This window comes from Gallus gallus, chromosome 21 (assembly GCF_016699485.2).
Source record: "Gallus gallus isolate bGalGal1 chromosome 21, bGalGal1.mat.broiler.GRCg7b, whole genome shotgun sequence".
In the NCBI taxonomy this organism is placed as follows: domain Eukaryota; kingdom Metazoa; phylum Chordata; class Aves; order Galliformes; family Phasianidae; genus Gallus; species Gallus gallus.
The window spans coordinates 3,090,995-3,110,512 of record NC_052552.1 but is presented as its reverse complement, the minus strand read 5'-3'; the positions used below and the strand labels follow the sequence as shown (position 1 = coordinate 3,110,512).

Below are 19,518 nucleotides of genomic sequence, written 5' to 3'. Positions count from 1 at the left end.
AAAAGGGAGTAGGGGAGCTCTTGTGTTTCATCCTTTTGTCTGGTTACATTTTAGCAGTCAGAATATTCTGATTCTATGCATATTGCGGTGCCTAGGGCAGTGAGAGAGTGTGAAACAGTCACTTAGACGTATCCATCCTTGTGTCTCAAAGCAGAGCCTTGAAATGAGTTCCCATTATGCTTGCACTTAGTAGAACATTATGACAGTTTGTGTCATGGTTTGTTTAAATAAGACAATTTCTGCGGCATATATTAAGTGCAATTTAGAAAAAGAAAAAGAGTTGAGCAATTTTAAATACCATCAGGAAGATGCGTAAAATGAAGGTCTGTGTGCATGGCGTGCTCACGGGGCAGGAAGCAGGCGGTGCTGAGCTCTGTGGTCATTGTGCCTGCTGGCTCACAGCACCCCTACTGATGGCATGTGCTGCACGTTGGTTCCTTGTGTCTGTAAGGTTATCTCTGGATGAAATAATGGCAGACAGCTTTTTCTCAAGTACATGTTGTCAACTCAAGCACGGTAAAGCAATCCAGAATGAGAAATGAATCCAGAAGTGCCTTTCAGCTGTCGTTGAAGTGGAGGTTAGGTGCTTCTGTGTTCCTAAATCTTCTGACTTAAAAGTGCTCCGCTGGCAAGGGCTGTGCAGAATGTATGGGGTAGTTATGTTGTCCTTGTCAGCAGATGGGGAAATGCGGTCAGTCTGCCTGTGAGTTTGTTACCTTTCTCCTTTTTGGCAGAGCCTGTGTTTGAGCCAGGTCCATCCTTCCTGTATGCCACAGCCCAGGTCCTTGGGCAGATGAGTGAGCTGTGGGAGGGTCCAGTAGGTCCTGTAGGCACGTGGTAGCTACCACTTGGTTTGCTTGGATTGGTTCTGCATCCCCAGGATGGGGCGGGGGCGCAGGGTGGGCAGCAGGAAGCCTTGGGGTGGCAGTAGGGCAGGAGGAGCACAGGTGTATCCACCTGGGTTGGGTGCCTGGGAGAGGAGATCTGTGATTGTTTGTGGCCTGGTTGGCTTTGCTCGGTCTGACTTGTTTTGTTTCTGAAGTTCATTATCACCAACCTTTTTGTCCCTTTGTAGTCTGGAAGGAAACTCAGTGTCTGGTCTGACGTGGAGACAGGGATTCTCATGGAATCATTTTATGCCATAGGGGGAAGGGATAGGATTAACTTGCACATACGTAGCTAAGAATGTTGCTCATAATCACTCTAATGAGCAGGAATGCCAGCGTGGAGGCATGCAGGAGGAAGTGTCAGCGGAGAGCCAGGCTGGGCAGCTCCTGGGGTCGTGACAGGGCTGTGCTGTGCTGCTGGCAGTGCTGCTGTGGGCTGTCACAGCTGCAGGAACAGGTGGAGAGCAAAGGCAGAATGAAGGGAAATAAAGGTAGAACGAGGGAGAGGGAAGGGGAATCGGTGTGCTGCTGTGTGTCGCGACGTGAAGCTGCTGTCACTCGTATCTGCAGAAGCCTCTGAGCTTTTTAACTGCTGCTATTTTTCAGAAGCCAATCACGAACTGGGGTTTGAAAAAAAATAAAAGCTCTTGAGGCGCGTCTCGGGCTCAGCGCGTTGGCTGTCCCAGAGCCCCTGGCGAAGGCCCCACTTCCCTGCACACTAGCTTGGCTGGCGGAGCCGCAGCCTTCTCCTGCCGTATGCACGGCACCAGCGGGCTGAGATTGATTGCGTGGGGAGCGGCGTGCGGCCGAGGGAGGGTCACAGCACATGCTCAGTGCCGGCAGTCCGAGGGCGAAGTTTCTGCGTTCTGCGTGCAGGCTTAGGTCATAGCACAAGCTCAGTGAAAGCTCGCTGAGGTCTCTCAGCCTGCATGTGCCTCCATTTTGAGTTGGTAGAGTGGAAAAGGCAGAGTTTGAGCTGTTAAGTAGGAGGTTCAGGAATACATCTAAACCCACCAGAGCCTGTCATAGTCATGGATGATCCATTCAGCCCCTGCAGGTAGGCTGCATCACTCTGGCCTCCCCTAAGCAATGCTGATTTGTGCTGTTATTTGTGACTTCTGCGATGTTTATGAAATCATGTCCTTATTGCATGCTCCTCAGAAGCTTGTAATCCCATCAGCTTTGCTGCACAGCTCTGCATGAGGGCACGGAGCAGGGGATCTGCTGGCGCAGGGGTGCATGTAGCGAAACGCTGGAGCTGTCTGCGCTGACGTCTTTTCTTCCCCCCCTCCCCCCCCCCCTCCATTCTTCCTTCCCCTCCCTCCGTGGTGCAGTTTGCATTTTGGCCGTGCTGTCTGCATGCCAGTCTCGTGGCATCTATGCTGGGAGCTGCGAGATGCAGTGCTGCCCGAAAGGGGATGCCCGGGGCCTGCAGCATTCCGGGAGGTGTCGGCCCCGCAGCCATTCTGCTGCCGCTGTTCCTCGGGGAATCAGAGATCCCAGTAGCAGCGTGGTTCTGCTCGCCTGTCAGCCGCATGCAAATAACACTTGTGCATCTTAAATGTGGTAACGTTGTTTTATGCAGTGAGGTGCTTGGCACGTGGCAACTGGGCAAGCTGCAGCCTTAGAGGGCTAGTTGAATTTGTAGCCTCCTGAATAAAGGAGAGGACTCTGGTTCTGTACATGCAATGATAACGTGCCTGCAGCTGCCTTTGAGGTTTGTGTGGGGCCACACGCAGCCACAGCAACTTGTTGCTGCTGAATGGGATGTGGTCTGAGAGGCTCGGGTGTGCAGGTGAGCGGGAGCAAGCTCAGCTCTGCAGCAGGTGCACGCAGGAGGGCTGGGGCAGGGCGAGCAGGGAGCGCTGTGCTGTGACGTTGGGCTGCAAGCTGACCTGTCACTGCTCCACCCGTAGTCACTGCTGGACTGCCTGCCTTGTGTCGGAGGGCAGGCGGTGGCTGGTGAGCAGTGCTGCTGGGTTTCACCTGCACTGGTGCTTCGTATGCTGCCTGAAATAACATTCCCTTCTCCATTTGCACCCATGGAGTGCAGAAATCTGGAGTGCTTCACGCAGTGTGGGTCACTGCTGATATTTGTTATTGGCCGAAGCAGAGCTGTGCTAATAATTACAGAGATAATGTTCCCCTAAACTTCAGCCTGACCGAATCACTGCAGAGTTGTGTTGCCTTCATATGCCTGGGAAGAATTCTTTTTCCTAATAAAGGAGCCACTCAAATGCGTCCAGAAACACAACGCTGCTCTGCAGCTGCACAGGGATGTGGCATCTTGTGTCCTTACACTTAATTTTTACGTTCTCTTGTGTGCAGGAGGGAATGTGTGAGGGATGGGGGTCACTAAGTGGTCTGCTTAGTGCTGCTCATCAGTGAGTGCATGCTCATGCATTTAAAAAGGATTGGAAGAAAAATACCACTTGAGACGAGAATTTGGTCCTGCTTATTTTTACAGGTCTGAGGTTAAGTTAAAATAGCACAGGTGGACGAAGATGAAAGCACCTCTAGGCTGTTACAAAACCAAATCTGTTTGTCAAGTTCGAGTATGGCATTGGGCAAAGCGAGCGCTGCTGGAATAATCTGCCAAATAAGGCATTCTTTGCTTAATTGCACACACATGGGAACTCATGGGCGCGACGTGGTGGTGTCAGCTCCCCCAGCTCCCTGCTGAGCCATGCCTCTGGTGTCAGCACTCCTAGGTTTGCTCAGGCTGCCTGCTGTGGGCTGCCAGTGACGCTGGCTGTGCTGCAGAGGCCCTCCGTCCTCGCTCAGAGTGTGCCCCTGTGCAGCCAGCAGAGCCTGTTGGCGGAGGTGTGCTGGAAGCTGCAGCTCCACAGGGCTGTCTGAGGATGCACGTTTCTTTGGGCTGCTGCTTGTATTGCATTCTTCAGACGAAGGAATGCTGTCCAAGTTCTTGATAGTCCTATTCTATTATTTTTTTATTATTTCTGGGCTTTGCGTTTCTTTCAAAACTCTTCATCAGTATGATTACCTCTTCCTCTTGCCTTCCAGCTCTCTAGGCTGTGATTTGTTCTAATTAGAGCTTTGTATTCCCAACCAGTATGGCAGAGGGGTTTCCACCAGCTAATTTTTTTGGCTTTGTGATCCAAGTACTGATGTCGTCTTTAGGCTGCAAGCACAGTATTACCTATGCAGGTGATTCCTGTATGGAGAGAGTGCTGGTTTCTTTGCAAGGACTTGCTCCTGGCCTGGCCATGCCATGATTGCTTCCATCCTGCCTTTTTGCATGAGGATGGCACTCAGGAGGACCACGTAACCTTCCTTCTCAAGGAGAAACACGATGCTGAAATAACGTTGTGAAAAAGCTTTCCCTGTTGGACTCAAACTTCTGCAGCCACTTCCTTCCCCAGAGAGCAGCAGGAAGCGCAGCCCTCTGCTTCCCCCAGGCTCTCCCTCTGCAGTCAGCAGGCAGGTCTGAGCTCGTGCAGGAGATGCAGACGTTGGTGCAGGCGTATTCATTCCTGCTTTGGATTGAGCAATCACCAGAGGCGTTCCCATAAGAGTTGGTTTGGCTGAAACAGTGGTCTGATTTTTTTTTTTTCAGTCGGAACACAAAATTGCTTATGCAACTTTTTATTATAACATGCTCTGCTACACAACAGGTTCTAAACCATACTTGACTTCTTATGGCCGACCACAAGCAAGAGTATTTCCTGAGCATTATGGCACTCTAGAAAAATTTGGCTTCAAACAAACCCCGTGTTGAGACAGGTGCAGGCTGGACACGTGAAGTTATGCTTCTTGACATGAAATTTCTGATGGTAGGGAATAACTGTTGAAGTTAGCAAGCTGCAGTTCAGTCCCTCAGCAGATGTCTGGAGAAAGCAGCAGGGCTGTGACATGGGATGGAGCTGTGCTGGGGGCTGTCTGCTTTGCAGCACTGCTGACATCCCACGAGTGCTGGTGCTGCAGAGCAGCAGTGCCTGTGCATTCTGCATGGTTAATGCTCAGCGGGCAGAGGCTGCTGCTGTGGTGCACAGGGCGGTGTGGTGCAGAGCATCCTGCCAGGTGGGGCTCTGGGGGGGATGCAGCCCCACTTGAAGCCCTCATAACCTCATTCATGAGCACTGAAGTTGGGCTGCAGTCATTCTTTGTCCCTCTAAAGAGTGTTGGGGTGGGGAGAGCTGCTGCTGAGGCTGGTGGGTCTCCTGGTTTCCTCTCTTAAACTTTTTCATTTTCTGTGTACTTTTGCATAAGTGATACAGACCTGTTGCAATAGGGAATGGGGTTTAGAAAGTAGGTTTTGAAAACCCTCAGAGCTGTGAAGAAGATGAGAATAATGAATGCATTTAAATCTTCATTCTGAAGCATCCTTCTAGCATAATCACAGAGCACCTCAGTGCGTGGAATCAGAATGATTACACCAAGAGCGGCACAGGGCGCTGCTCCATCGCAGGGCAGAGCAGTGCAATTACTGCATAGCACGTTCCTTGCTGTACTTTGGTGGTAAAAGGGAAAGCATGAAAGCAGCAGCAGTGCCATTTCAAAGGCTCCCCTGGGTACGTGTGACCCCTGACCTGGCAGGTCTGCTCCCTGCCTGCCAGCTCTCAGAAGCCAGGCTGCCCTGCACAGAGCCCACGGGGTGTGCTGCGCTGGGGCACTGCCTTGTGCTCACATCAAGGGCAGCTCAAAGGTGGGGCAGTGCAGAGAAGTGCTGTGCACAAAAACCCACAAAAGCATTTGGCTTCTGCCTCTGAACTCGGGGATTTTGCAGCAGATTTGCAGCATTAAATTGCACACGGCTGTGGCAGTGCCGTAAGAGCGGTTGGTGCTGCAGAGCCTGATCCTGAGCTGTCCTCACTGCTGGTCTGGCTGCTGCCCAGCAGCTCAGCCCCTTTGGTTACCACACCATGGTCCTTCACTGCGTGGCAAAGGCACGTGACCAAAGGGAGATAGGAGTGCTCCTTCATTGCAGGACCTGTTGTTGGCAGCCTTCCTCCTGCTCCTTTCCCTCCTTCACCTCTGAACTGCTCTCTGCAGTGCTGCTCGGCCTCGACCCTCCGGCCTCCCCTTTCCTTAGAAGCACAGGGACGAAGCCTTTGGAGCTGACCCACCTCGCTGTGCTCTGCTGGGATCAGTGGGCGCTGGTGCAGCCCTGCTCTGCTAGAGAGGTTTCTGCCTCTTTGATATTCCGTTGCAGGCTTCCATCTCTTCCTGACCAGCCCCTGTTTACTTTTCAGAATACAACGTTGCCATGGCAACAGGTTACTTTTCAAAGGGAACATCTTGTCATTATATTTAATCCACTGCAGCTGAAGAGGACTGAAATATTAAGTTGTTGTTGCTATGGATACTGCTTTGTTACATCAGTTTCTTTTGTGTCAGATTTCATATACGGTGTTGGGTCCTCTTTTTTCCTTCCCATAGAATAAACACGGAGCGCCTCGCCATTATTATTGTAATTGCTCTCCACCAATATAATTTAGCTTACGAGTCTACGGTGCGTTTTAGTTTCCATAGCAAGAATTTTTCTTTCCATTTGCAAATCCATTCCTGGGGAGATGGAAACTGTCTGAAAGTATTTGACACGCTGTGTGCCCTTGGAGCAAGCAGCTCCCATGGTCTGACCACCCTCTGCCCAGCGCTCTCTGTGCTGCACAGCCCTTACCTGGGGTCCCCTTGGGGTGGGAATGCCACCAGCAGATGCTGAGTTGGATGATGGGGGCACACGGGGCCATTTCTCCCCTGCCACAGTATTGTCACGGTTACAGGAGTCACCCCATCCAAGATTTTGCTTTTATCTTTGCAGTTACTTGTAGGATGCTAGGGCACGTGCAGTCTTGATTCTTAGATGCTGTATTATTTTTATTCGGTGTCATGCAAATGAAGGCACTGGGAGTTGGGGAGTATTTGGAGTGCTGTTTTTTTTCCCTTACCTAAACCAAAAATTGTGAACTTTGCACAAATACGTTCTGTTTTTCAGCAGCCTTTGGCTTGGGTGAAGGATTGCAGCTGGCAGGAGCTGCGCAGACATGTTCCAAGCCTGACTTGCAGTGACTAGCAGGAATGTGTAGGGCTTTAGAACCTATGCTGGGAGTAAAGCAAGAGCATCAGCATTTGTTGTTGCTTTCCCTTTGTGCCTTACAGGGAAGAATTCTGACACATTACAGCTGAAAAAAGTGCATATTTCATTTATCACATGGTTGTAAATACAAACCCTGCTCTCTAGTCCAATCATTTCTCTGCATAACCTGAAAACAAGAGGACAGTGTCAGATCCCATCTCACAGAAGTATCCATTGGAGAAGGGTGTTTTGACACGTTCTGGTTCTTCTCAGGAGCCTTCTGGCACGTACTGCTGGAGAGCAGATTTGTGTACCAGGAAGGCAGCATCGTGCAGACACCAGAGGATAGGGCTGAGTGCTACAAAACCTGTTTCAATTCCTGCCTGACAGGCCCTCCTGTCACCTCCTCTTCCATAAGGTCCGTTCAGATGCACTGCTGTCGTTCCCCCACTTGGGAATAAGATCTCAGAACAGTCAGCAAGGTGAAACTTAATACGTGCTTTCATCTCAGAATGTCAAAGTACATTGCAGATGTTCATAAAGGCATGCAGATATCCATGTCAGAAAACCCTCTGGTTTTAATGTGTAACGACGTTTGCTGCTGTGGGTGGTGAGCCTCGTGTAGGGCTGCTACTTTCTGGTTGTGGGTTTGGATATCTGTGGTTTAAAGCAAGCCATTTCTCTTCATCACTTCGCATCACCATGAGCATAGCAGGGTGAATAAGAAATGCTGGTGGTGTGCTTTCCTGCTGTCTATATGGTAATAAAGGGCAGACTTCAGTGATAAAGTTCTATTCATCCTTGGTTCCCTGGTAATTCTGTACAAAACATAGGAGGAAAAATATGTTCTATTATTCTGAATAACAGAACAACTCTTGAATGGTTTTCCAGAGCTCATCTGGAAGAGGAATTATCTTTGCAGATTCTGCTAACGCAAAACTCCGTTCTTCAAACACGAATAACCCAAATTGCTCCTTAACAGATTGTTATATAGAAAGAAAACGTCTGTAAGGGTGTTCATAAGGAACGCATCCGTTGCCGTGTGCTCGTTGATAGCTTGTGCTTTGCATGTCGTCTGCGTTCGGACTTGGCATTGCAATGGGCAGCTCATGGGTTGTAGCTGGAGCGGATGAGGTGCTGGCTGGGCACTGGGGAATGGGAGGGCTTGTACAGGCTCTCTGATATCAGTGTTATTTCTATATTGCATGGAAACATCAGAAAGGAGGAGATGTGTATCCCAGCATCGCTGCCCGATGCTTTCCTGCTGCTGTGGTCTCACGTTGCGCTTGGGAGTTACCTCCATCCTGTCCTAACAGTTTGACTAAAAGTTCAGATTTGTCCCGTTGCTGTTTGCCATTTGCAGTGTGGCCTGTAATGTTCCTGAGTATATCTTCCTTTCTTTTTTTTTTTTTTTCTTTTTAAAGAATGTATTATTTTTGCTTCTTTTCCATTTGCGTTGGAAGTACAATGACAAAAATGCAGGCCATTATCCCAGGTTTCATTAATCATAATTCTTTCTCATTACTGGTTTTTCTTTTTATATTAGGAGGCTAAACAGTACCCAAGGTGAAATCAGAGTTGGACCCAGTCATCAGGTAAGGGATTTTGTTTGTACTTGACTAGCTGCAGGACATGCTGCCAGGCACTTACCCTGTTCAGTGCACACTCACTTAGAATGGTGTACGCTCAGAGACAACGAGCTTCTGAGGTTAATCACGAGTTCCTTAGAACTCCTTAGCTAACGAGATTATTCACTGTCAAATGTTGCTATTTACATGGCTTCTTACTAGTGAAGGTGGTGTCGGATCAATTCCAGAATCAGATTGAAGGAATCTAAATAGCTCCTGGAAGTTGGGAAGAAAAGGCAGCGAGAAGCAGCTATCGTGGGCACATCGTGGAGATAGGAGTGAATGCGTTCTCAGCTAACTTCCACCAAGCAATATGTTAATAAGTCACCGAAAAATGTTTTAGTGTTGGTTTCCAATTGTATTCCAAGTAGTTCTTTTCATTTTCATTTGCACAGTAAAAGAGTTGAGTTAGAGTATGCTGCCTGTGACATCTGAAGCCCTTCTCCAGAGTCAGTGGAGAACAAAATGGAGTTCTATTAGAAGTGAATGAAGAGAGAGCAGGTTTTCAATAAAAACATGATCAATTTACAGGGTCGGGAGACTTTAAACCTGCAGGAGGTTTTCTTGAACCACGAGTGTGTTGAGATACTCCTGTATACCTGCGTGTGTCCATCTATCAGCACAGGACACAGGCATGCCCATCGTTAGAGCTGCCCTAGTGCAGAATTCCCTGTGCATTTGTTCTTCCTTCTGTGTGTGTTCTCCCTTCTGTGTGTGTGGCTGTGCTCCGTGCAGGGCTGCCTGTGGCTTTGCATCTCCTCCTTGACCTGTGCTTTTGTTTGCAGCCTGTGCATGCTCCCTTCGTTTGTCTGCATGTCGAGCAGAGTTTGGGCAACTGTGGTGCTTCAGCACAGAAATCAGTGGGACCGTTGTGTATGTAAAGAGAGCAACGTGGCAGCTGCTAGGGATAGACCTCTTTCTAAACAGCCCCCCATGTGCTGGCAGCACCATGCTGCTGCCTCCTCCTCTCAGGCAGGAGGTTTGCTGCTCCCTGCCCCTTTTCCCTCATCATTTGGATGTAGAAGAGCCTAAATTATTTTCATCTGGGAAGCGTGGTGATTCTGGGGGATCACTGCAGTGTGTCTCTGACATGCACACTCAATAGAAAGCCACGTTTTGTATCTTACTTGTATTTCTCAGAAGATTTTTATGTAATTATAAAAAAAAAGGTACTGTCCAACGTGTTTAGTATTCATTTTCAACCTTGTTGAACAACTATTGATAGGAAACGCTTGTATAACTCATGTGACATCCTCCAGGGTGCTTTGTAAAAGGAGAAGAGTTCTTGGCAATTGAATCTGTATTACTATTTTCATTAGTCATAACAAGAGTGCTGTAAACGATACCTCCAAAACGACTCTGATTTCAAATTGTCATGTAATGTTTTGGCAGGTAGCAATCAGGCGTGCTGTGAGGTGTAATTATCAGTGCAGGTATGGATGGAAAAGTACGTAGAAGGAAGGTCCACTGATACAGAATACTTGAATTTTTGCTGGCTCAGTACTTTAAGCTTCCATACTTCTTTTACTCCTGTTCTGAGTGTTGCTGGGTACTGTCACCTCCAGGAGGGTATGTTCTTCAGCTGTCCCTTGCTAAGAAGTTTAATCTTCAAGGTATGAGTGGCTGACGGTCAGGTTTGGCCTCGTATGTGCAGATCCAAAAGCATCCATAACCAAACCTGAGGTCCTAGGAGTGGGTTCTGTCTTCCTTCTCCTTACATGGTGGTGCAGAGGGTAGGGGACTGCTCCTTTTGACACACAGCATGCAGATGCTACTGCTCATACCATGACAGCAGGTGGGGATGCACGTAAAAGCTTCAGAGAGCTGTGTTGATCCAAGTTTCGTGAAGGGGAGGAGAGCGGTGGTGGATCTCCCCTCAGTGTTCTCCCTAGAAAACCCCTGGCTAGCAGCTAACCAGAGGTGTTCACAGGGAAGCCTCTCTTAGGAGCATCTCCATGTTCAGCTTGTTCCGAGGGCACAGAAGGATGAGCAGGCATTGGTGGAAGCACCTTGGTGCTGGAAGGCAGTTGCCAGCATGCAGAGCTCTCAGAAATCAGTCTTGTGCTGATATAATGCTTACTTGTAATGCGTCTCTTCCAGAAGACAAGGTCAGTGACGTGCCCACTTGCCCAAGGAAGAAGTAAAATAAAGTGCAGATTAAAGAGCAGGACATGAAAGACATCTGAACCTGTGACTTGTAATTACTGGTTATGTGTAAATGTTGCTTCTCAAATATGTTTAGTGCTGTAAGTATAGGAGGTAATTATAGGGCTTAAAAGCTGTTTCTGAGGAGGCTCTCAGCTATCTCATCCCATTGCAGTAGATGACTAAAGATGCTAATTGGGTCTCTGCATGCAGTGTAATGCTTAGTGGCAGAGTTCGTTTCACTGAGCTATCTCAGTTTCAGGGAATTTCTTTTTCACTTTGAGTTCCTGTTAATTTACTGAGGGCTTTGTTTTCAACTCCGTGTCAGATGTGTGACGTGTTTTTGACTGAGGTTTTAAAATAAAACACATGGTAGCCACATTCTTGCCTTATTTCATACCAGAACCTTGTAGCCTGGCAAGCAGAGTTGCAACAGCACCTTTTGGACAAGGGAAAGCTGTCTTTCCCAGTAAACTGTTGAACAGCATTTGAGTTTTGTATAGCAGAGGACTACATATGTGACACACAATGTTAACAACTGTAATGTCTGTATGAACTCTTTTTTCTTTTCTCCCAGGCTAAGCTTCCTGATCTGCAGCCCTTTCCTTCCCCAGATGGTGACACAGTGACACAGCATGAAGAACTTGTGTGGATGCCAGGAGTCAACGACTGTGACTTACTTATGTACCTTAGGGCAGCAAGGTAATTAGAGCCAAGAGATTCCCATGTCTTCAGAATGGACGTGTGGGCTGTCATATCTCTGCAGCAGTTGACTGTGGCCACTCCTTTTTGTTAGATTTTGGTTCAGTGTGGATGTTAACTGTGCAATACAAGGATGTGCTGGTTTGGTGATCAGCCAACACAGTCTTGCTGTTGGCTGTGGCTTTTGGATTGTAAACCCACAGCCAGCAGCATGTGCAGCATGATAGAGAAAACACGGAGTGCAGATGCTATAGCATAAAGGAAGTAACTGCTAATTGTGGATTAACTGTGACAGCATAGATAGGATCCCTCAAAGATTATTTTTTTGAATGAGCCTTAATTTGTGTTTCAATCTTATGCAGACCTCTGACATGCCTGCTAGATTTACCAGATAAAGAAGTATTAGACTTCTAATGCTAGTGGGCCTCATAATTCAGAATATGAGAAAATGAATTATTATTCATTTGCGAGAATTTAGAGATGTCAGGAATGTGCGATTGAAGTCAGCTTCGTAACATAATACAGCTAAATTAGCGATAGCAAGCTTGCTGTCTTTGGCAAGATTATGCCCTCATGCCTATAGTTTCTGTCTCCCATAATTGTAATCAGTCAGTAAGTATACTGCTTGTGTATTGCATGACTTGTACCTCAGACAGAAGCTGAAGAACATTCCATTTTTTTCCCCCCTCAAACTATAAAGGAGCATGGCAGCTTTTGCAGGCATGTGTGATGGAGGATCCACAGAAGATGGTTGTGTTGCAGCCTCCCGTGATGACACTACACTTAATGCACTCAATACAGTAAGTATGCAGAGCTCCTGTCAGGAAGAGCAGTCTTCCCATTTATTTCTTGACTACTTGAAGCAAGTAATGCATGAAATATTTAGTGGCTAAAGTAGATTTGGGGATCACAATTTGGGTATGATATTGGCTTAACACTGAACTTTTTTCAAGTGCAACCTATGTTTCAAAGACCTTAACCTACAGCAACAAGCTTTTGGCTGAGGCCTTTAAGGTGAGCATGTGGATGTTCATTATGGGAAGCCAACTACACCAGCTGGAGTGGCTGCCCCCCCCCCAGCTGACCCTTGCCCTGGCTGTTGTTCATTCAGTCCAGCTAGCTTCTAGCTGTAGGAAAACAATAGTTATTTCATAGAATCCTCAGAGTTGGAAGGGACCTCTGAAGGCCATCTAGTCCAACTGCCCTGTGGTGAACAGGGATACCACAGCCCCTTCAGGTTGCCCAGGGTCTTATTCAGCCTTGCCTTGAAAATCTCCAGGGATGGGGCATCAACCACGTCTCTGGGCACCTGTCCCAGTGCCTCCCACCCTCACTGTGAAAGATTTTTTCCTTATATCTAACCTCAATCTCCCCTCTTTGAGCTTGAAACCATTTCCCCTGTTTCTGTCACCACAGACTCTGCTAAAGAGTCTGTCCCCTTCTTTTCTGTAGTTCCCCTTTCTCTCTTTTGCCTCTTTTTATGCCACCTTTTAGCCACAGAATGTATCTTGGGCTTGGCCAGCTGAATTCTGTCCTGTTCTCATGGTGAGGGCTACATCTCTCATCACATCCACTTGTGCAAACTGTGGAGAGGATGGGATGTGCCTGTTGCTGAATGAGTTTCTGCCTAAACCTGTAGAGCATTTTAAAGGCAATTGCAATGGAAATGTACAGAGCCCGTGTACAGCTGGTAGGGCTGGGAGCAGCTTCAGTTCAGCGTGTTTTTTGTGGAAGTGCCAAGGGAGGATATGATGTGTGGCTTCAGATTTGTTTTTAAAGCCATCCTTTCCTAAAAATAGTTGGAAGCATATTCTGTCTCAGTGTCCAGCACTGTGACTCATATGTCACTTTGCTCACAATGCGTGTGGCTCAAATAAATTATTTTAACCAGATGAAAATAAAGCACCTAGTGATACCAACCAAGCCCCGTTATGCTGTCATCCTGCACAGTGGCTGATGTTAAATACCACACTGTTATTCCTGCCTCTGTTTGCCGGGGTTTAATTATTTACAGTTGCATCGTTTTAACTGTTAATTTATAAGATTCTTAAAAGCTTGCAGACAGGTGTGGTGCCCATCAGGAACTGAGTGATGATCATTGCAACAGAGACCAAATGATCTGTTTGTTTAGAGAAAGGGTATTGTAAGCATGTTGGTCTTTGCTTTTATTAAAGTGACTGGAGCTGAATTTATCAAATTAATCGCTGCTGTTAAATATCCTTTACTGCTTCTTTCAGTAAAGCATCTCAGTACGTGAGACTTGTATGTACTTCAGAACATTAAAACAAGGTTAATCTGTGTGAGCTGTATGCCAGCTTCCAAGTGCTCAGGTCCATGGTGAGGATGTCAGGTCCATGATTAGGCGTACATAACTTGATATCCACACTCCTGTTAAAATGCTGTGTTATTAATGCGTGAATATCATTGCTTGTGGAAGATTATCTTACCAAAAACACTTGCTTGTTTAGATTTTATTTCAGCTTGCATTTGATTGCATGCATTTCATGGAGTGCATCAGTTTGGTTTCTTGCAACAGATGAGAGTGGAAGAGAATTAAGATCTAAAATATGCTTCTGTAGTGTTCATAAAATAAAAGGCAACAGCACTTTAATTCTTATTCTGCAAAACTATTTAAATATAATCAATACACTCCTGTGTAACCAGCTGAAGTCTTAAGATGAATTTTTGTACCCCAATTAAATGCTTTTTTGTTCTCACTTCCAGATCTGCAGAGTCAAGTGTTATTTCTTCAGAGCGCACTTCAGAACTGAGATGAATACATAAATCTCAGTCCTTTGCTCCTTTACTTGAGATAACCAACGTGTTAGAGATTGTGATGCTGGTTGAGAGGAATCGCTGTTAAGTCTGTATTCTGCCTCTGCTTCAGTTTCTCATCTGCTTTACATTTCGTTTCCTTCCTTCCTTTCCCTTGGGATGGGTGCCATCTGGTTCTGGTGGCTTACTGCTCCCAAGCATTCTGAGTTGTTCCCTGACATCCTTCTTAGAGACTCAAATCTCTGTTAAGGCCAATAATCATCAAAGAGCTTTCGGAATTGGAATTTCTTTCCCCTTGTCATCTATAATAAAAGACTACTGCAGAAAATTCATTTAACTTCACTGCTTCGCTATCGAGTTTAATTAGCCCCCTTAATCCCTTGGGAGTCTATGGAGCTGGAGTTGTAGACTTCTTCATCTGAGTCTTCCATTCATCCTGATAGATTTGATTTCTGTTCTTCCCATCCTTTTCTCTCTGTATTTCTGGTGCACGTCTATTTTAGAAAATCAGTGCTGATTCATCTTAGGAGTGGGGGAGAGTTTCACACTTCTGCAGTAAAAGCACTGCACGGACTCGCAGTGTAACTCATTTACGAAGCTAGATTGTCTTTTGGCAGAATTCTTTTGACTTCCCTCTCACATCACATCTGAACGTACAGCAGTAAGGCTTACCCCGTAGTGGTTTTCTAGTCATCTCGTGTTAACCTGAACAGCAAAGTCCTTCGGCTTGTGTGATGCTTGATTTAATCTCGCTTCTGGTCTGTGCACGAGTGCTGTTAATACCTTTCCTTGTTCACTTTGAATTTTTCTGGAGGAATGCTTCCCTATGGGTGGGTGGTGGTTCTATTGGGAGAGTGTTTGTGGAAGGCAGTGATTGCTCATTGTCCACTTTGTAGCTAACAGAACAGTTCAGGGGGGGCAAGTTGTTGTTCTGACAAAATGGTGCCTTTTCCATCTTTCTCTTCTCTTTAAAACAAGTATCAGATTTATCTGATAAATAACTCCTGAGAAAATTGCCCTGCACTAAGTTGTGTTTTTGTTTAGAAATTATGGTGTGTAACCCAGCAGATTAATGGAAACAAATTGATGTGGTATGATTTCTTATTATGGAAATCCAATAAACTTCAGAGCAGCACTTCATATAAATCAATCTTGACAAGCTACTTTGGTAGTGTTTTATTTCTGTAATAACAGCTGCAGTAGCCCCTGGAATGATTTATCATTAATTATACCAGATAGGAACGAAGATCACGGAAGGCACAGTGCAATGTATGTGTGTATAGATCAGCTCGTTGAGGTGATGATTCTTAATGCTCCAGGTAGGCTCCAATTCCTGCTGCATGGTTTGGCTGTTGGGATTTCGTAGCCTTTGGAGAGGAGATGAACTTTTCCTTTGGGATTTGTTGCCCTCCTGGTGTGGGTCACACCGGGTGGGGGTGAGGACATGGCAGGTCCTGGAAGTCTTGGATTTTTATATCAGGAGTGGGAGCTTTTTTGTTGCACAGCCATAGACCAGGCAGCCGAATATGGACTTTATAAAGTGTGTATTTATCTTTTATTTATACTCATGAATAATTTTTTTGATCTACTAAACCCTAATATATCAGTCACCTGAAGTGCATATTTCTGTAAACTTCTTGTTTTCCAGTTTCAGAATTGAACTAATAATGCATGAAACCATTTATACCAGTGAAATGTTAGGTGATGGAAACTTTTTTTTAGTAACTTCTCAGTTCCTCTTTCCTTGAGATGTGCAGAACCACGTTGCTTTGAGCCAGAGCCCCCCTAAGGAAGTGAAATGGAAATGGTAATTCGAGTTCTTCTCAAGCCTTGCTTTGAGTCACTGTGGGCAACACATTCCGTTCTCAGAGCCAGCATGGTTAGTGTGAAAGTCTTACAATTAACACCCTGCAGTAACGCACTTTGTCTCCTTTAGACCTTCTGGACTCAGGGGTGGATAGGCATCGCCCATCATAGCATCCCAGAGCCATCAGAAGGCCCCCAAGAACTCCATCTGCATGAGATATCTGTGGAGATTGTTGGGATGGAAGTCGTGCCGGATGGTCAGGACTTGATGAGCCAATTGCTTTTTGTTTGCTTTGTCAGTGCCACACTAACTGAAATGAGGAACTCCTTAGCAGTCATCCCCTTTCCAAGTCAGGCCAGTTTAATTAACTGTTCTACTTTGCTCAGTGTTCTCTGTTTGCAAGTGCATGGACCACCCTCAGGATGGGTTTGTTATGGGAAAGCATCTGGTGCTGCTTGGTTCTCCATTGTACAAGGAAGAAAATGTTGTGGAATTGGCTTTTTAAATGGCCAGCTGTGATGCCAGTAAGCTTTACTTGTGGATCAGTGTCTGAACACATGCATGTAGCCTGGCCCACCTGCCATGCAGAGTTGCAGGTCGTAATTCATTCTCAGGGTTCTGTGTTAACTGCTGTGGCTGGGGGCACACATCACATTCTCCATGGCTTCGTGCAGCTCAGCCTGGCTTGTCTCCTGATGCTGTGGGTCCTGTGTCCCTGTGCTGTACCCCTACGGCGGGGAGATGAGTGGCATTAGAGCAGGAAGAAGTGAGGGAATCAGCTCTATGGACCCTAGAAAAACAACGGGGAATATCATTATGCAGACTGTCCCTAACAGTGAGTCAGAGTTTGTGTTATTTCTCAGTGTGTGTTATTTTTGCTGGGGAGATCAAAGATCCAGCAGCTCTGTGCTCATAGGGTAGGAAGGTACCAATACCTGGGCTTGTGTCCTGCTGCGTGGAAGGAAGATGAAGCAATCATCAGCTCGTGCTGCACAGATCTCTTTACTGATAGTGGTGTTCTGACTTCTCGTAACGCAGTGTTACATGGGAGCATGTCATCATGAGTGACAAATGTGACAGTGTAATATCAGTGGTAGGAAATACAGTTCTAAGCAAGATGTCACCCAGACAAATTACTCCCTGCTTTAACTTGCCCTTGGACAAGATTTTCTTGTTCATTAATTACAGACAAGGTTGAAAGCATTAAAAATTACTTAAATATATGTTAGCATTTCTTCTTATTATTAGTTTTTCTTTTGGATGAGTCTGTGTTCGCAGCTGCTGGGGTGATGCTGTGCAGTGCCTGGTGTGCTGGGAGGCACAGCCCCTCTGGTGTGTGAGTTACTCTCATACTTAGCCTTGCACTTAGGGAAAAAGTCCATTGAGATGAGTCAGGACATCTTCCTAGAGAAACTGCTGGAAGGGCTGCATTTGTGTCTGCTGTGGTTACGTCTAAACCTTGCTTAGGACTATGTAGAATGCAGTGTTGGGAAAGTATTTAAAAAAAAACATGCTGTTGCGTGTTGAAGTGTTGCAAGTTCTGCAGGAAACCTGCAGGTCCTTCCTTGCCTGGCTGTTGGCTCAGGGCTGGCCCCGCGGCTCCCCCTGCTGCTGTGCCTGTGCTGGGGGGGGGGCTGTGAGCAGCAGCTGCTCGGTGTCCCCAGCATTGAAATCACTGTGTAGCAATGAGGGCTGCAGAGCAGCATAGAATGGGTTGGAACTGGGGGATGAGGTGGATGCTTGGTTTACTGTTTATTTTTGCCAAAGCAGTGGGGGCTGACTTCTCTGCTTTTCAAGGTTCTGATGCCACACATCAGGTATTTAAAAACCAGAGCTGGTAGTAGTCTTCTCTGGGAGCAGCAGTATTGATTTGTCACTTCCTGAACTTTTTGTGTTAGGTTCAGATTCTGTTCTGGGCCAACCCAAAGCATCAGCCAGCTTGCTGCAAAACAGAGCTGCCCCGTGGGCTGGGATGGCACCGTGGCCAAACAGGGTCTGTGGGCTGCAGGTGGTGGGTGGGAGGTTGGGTGCCTGGGGGCTCCTGGCCTCTGTTGTCCTCGGGCACCAGAGGGAGCCCCCACAGAGTAGTTCTTTGTCCAGGTCTGGCTGCTCAAGGCACACAGCAGTCATTCTTTCTTCTTTCCCTGTTGCCTTTTTTGTTGCTCTCCTCTGTTTCCTACCTTGTTAAGCTGGCTTTGGCTGTCCAGAGCTGCGCATCCTGACCACCCCCTGCTTCAGTGAGAGGAGCGAATCCCTCCTTAATAATCACAGTGTTCTGAAGCCTGCACAGATTACAGTGGCTGGTGCTTAAGTCAGGCTGTTATGTAAATATTTCCATGCAGTACCAGGCAAATACTGTTCTCTTTTGCAATTCCGCTGCCGTATCCTGCTTGACAGCAGTGAAAAATTTCTTTTGACTCAACTGCATGACTCGAGGCTGAAAATGCTCTTGCAGCATTGGTAGCATTTACCTCATGTGTGCAGGTCAGGCTTTTTGTGCCTGTGCCTGATGAGGGATGGTTTGTGCGTGGCCACTGAGGATCCCTGACTTCCCGTGCTGCCCTGGAAAGGGGGGACGGGTCTGCATCCCCACGGATGTGTTCTGCCTGAACAATCCCTTCTGCTTTATTGGCTGCTCCGGGTGGATTTGAAGGCAGCTCAGCGATACTGTATTACTGTATGGTAGCAATTTTTCCTTGGAGAAGAGGCCTCTGGAATCTAACGGTATCCTTAATGGACTGCAATTATTTAATATTGTAGCATGAATGCAGCCTAACTCGGATGGGCTTTTCAGCGGGGATCATAATGACTGTAATTGCGATGGGATGCCTTGCCGAAGGAGAAGCTGCCAGATGCAATGCCATCCCGATCTAAAAAGGTCACAGTAAAAGGGACATTTAAATTAAGTTATAAATTACAATTGAAGAACAATATTTTGATGAGCGAGACCAGAGATGTCAGAGCTGCAAGATGTAATTCATGGGTTCATTACTGAACAGAGGTGCCTGACAGCTGAGCCATGCCAAAAGGAGAATTTATTTGCAACATCACACAGACAGAAAATGGCAGCTCAGCTGAGAGGCGGCCGTGGAAACTTGAAGCCTTGTGGTAATGTGCAGCTCTGATGCTAATAAGGCTTCCCTGTGATCCAGGCTTGTTTAATGGCTGTTGGAATATAAATGGGCTTTCAGGATACGTGCATTTTCAGAATGTCTTTCATCTAAAATCTGGCCCAGCGATGCAGAAATGGCTTTATTTTCTGTTTCAAGGTGTGAGTACATTTGTGTTGATTCCTTCTGCTGCAGTTGTGTACATACATTATATCACAGCGGCTCGAAATTCAGGTGCCAGATTTTTAACACTGAAAACAGCAATTCTGGTGGTGACAGGACGGTAATCTCGTGTTGATGGCAATCCTTGACAAGTTCAACCAGAAGTTAATTAAACCGCAGGCAGTCATCATTAGCTGTTATTTATGTGTTCGAGTTGCTTGCCAATAAAGCGCTTACATATATGAAATGACCAAAGGCAATCAGC

At 46.7% G+C, this 19,518-nt stretch overlaps 1 protein-coding gene across 11 annotated transcripts in view; it reads left to right on the top strand.

Moving 5' to 3' along the window:
• RERE (arginine-glutamic acid dipeptide repeats) overlaps window positions 1-19,518 on the top strand; it is a 168,116-nt gene that overhangs the window by 86,947 nt on the left and 61,651 nt on the right. For 9 of the 11 annotated variants that reach the window (XM_015297140.4, XM_046903256.1, XM_040651326.2 and 6 more), the window contains 3 exons: window positions 8,471-8,519; window positions 11,275-11,399; window positions 12,100-12,199. In XM_015297140.4, the coding sequence (XP_015152626.1) occupies window positions 8,471-8,519; window positions 11,275-11,399; window positions 12,100-12,199 (274 nt within the window). Of the gene's footprint in view, window positions 1-1,733; window positions 1,945-8,470; window positions 8,520-11,274; window positions 11,400-12,099; window positions 12,200-19,518 lie in introns of those variants that run through there. The other 2 variants (XM_015297144.4, XM_040651327.2) reach the window with 2 other exon arrangements.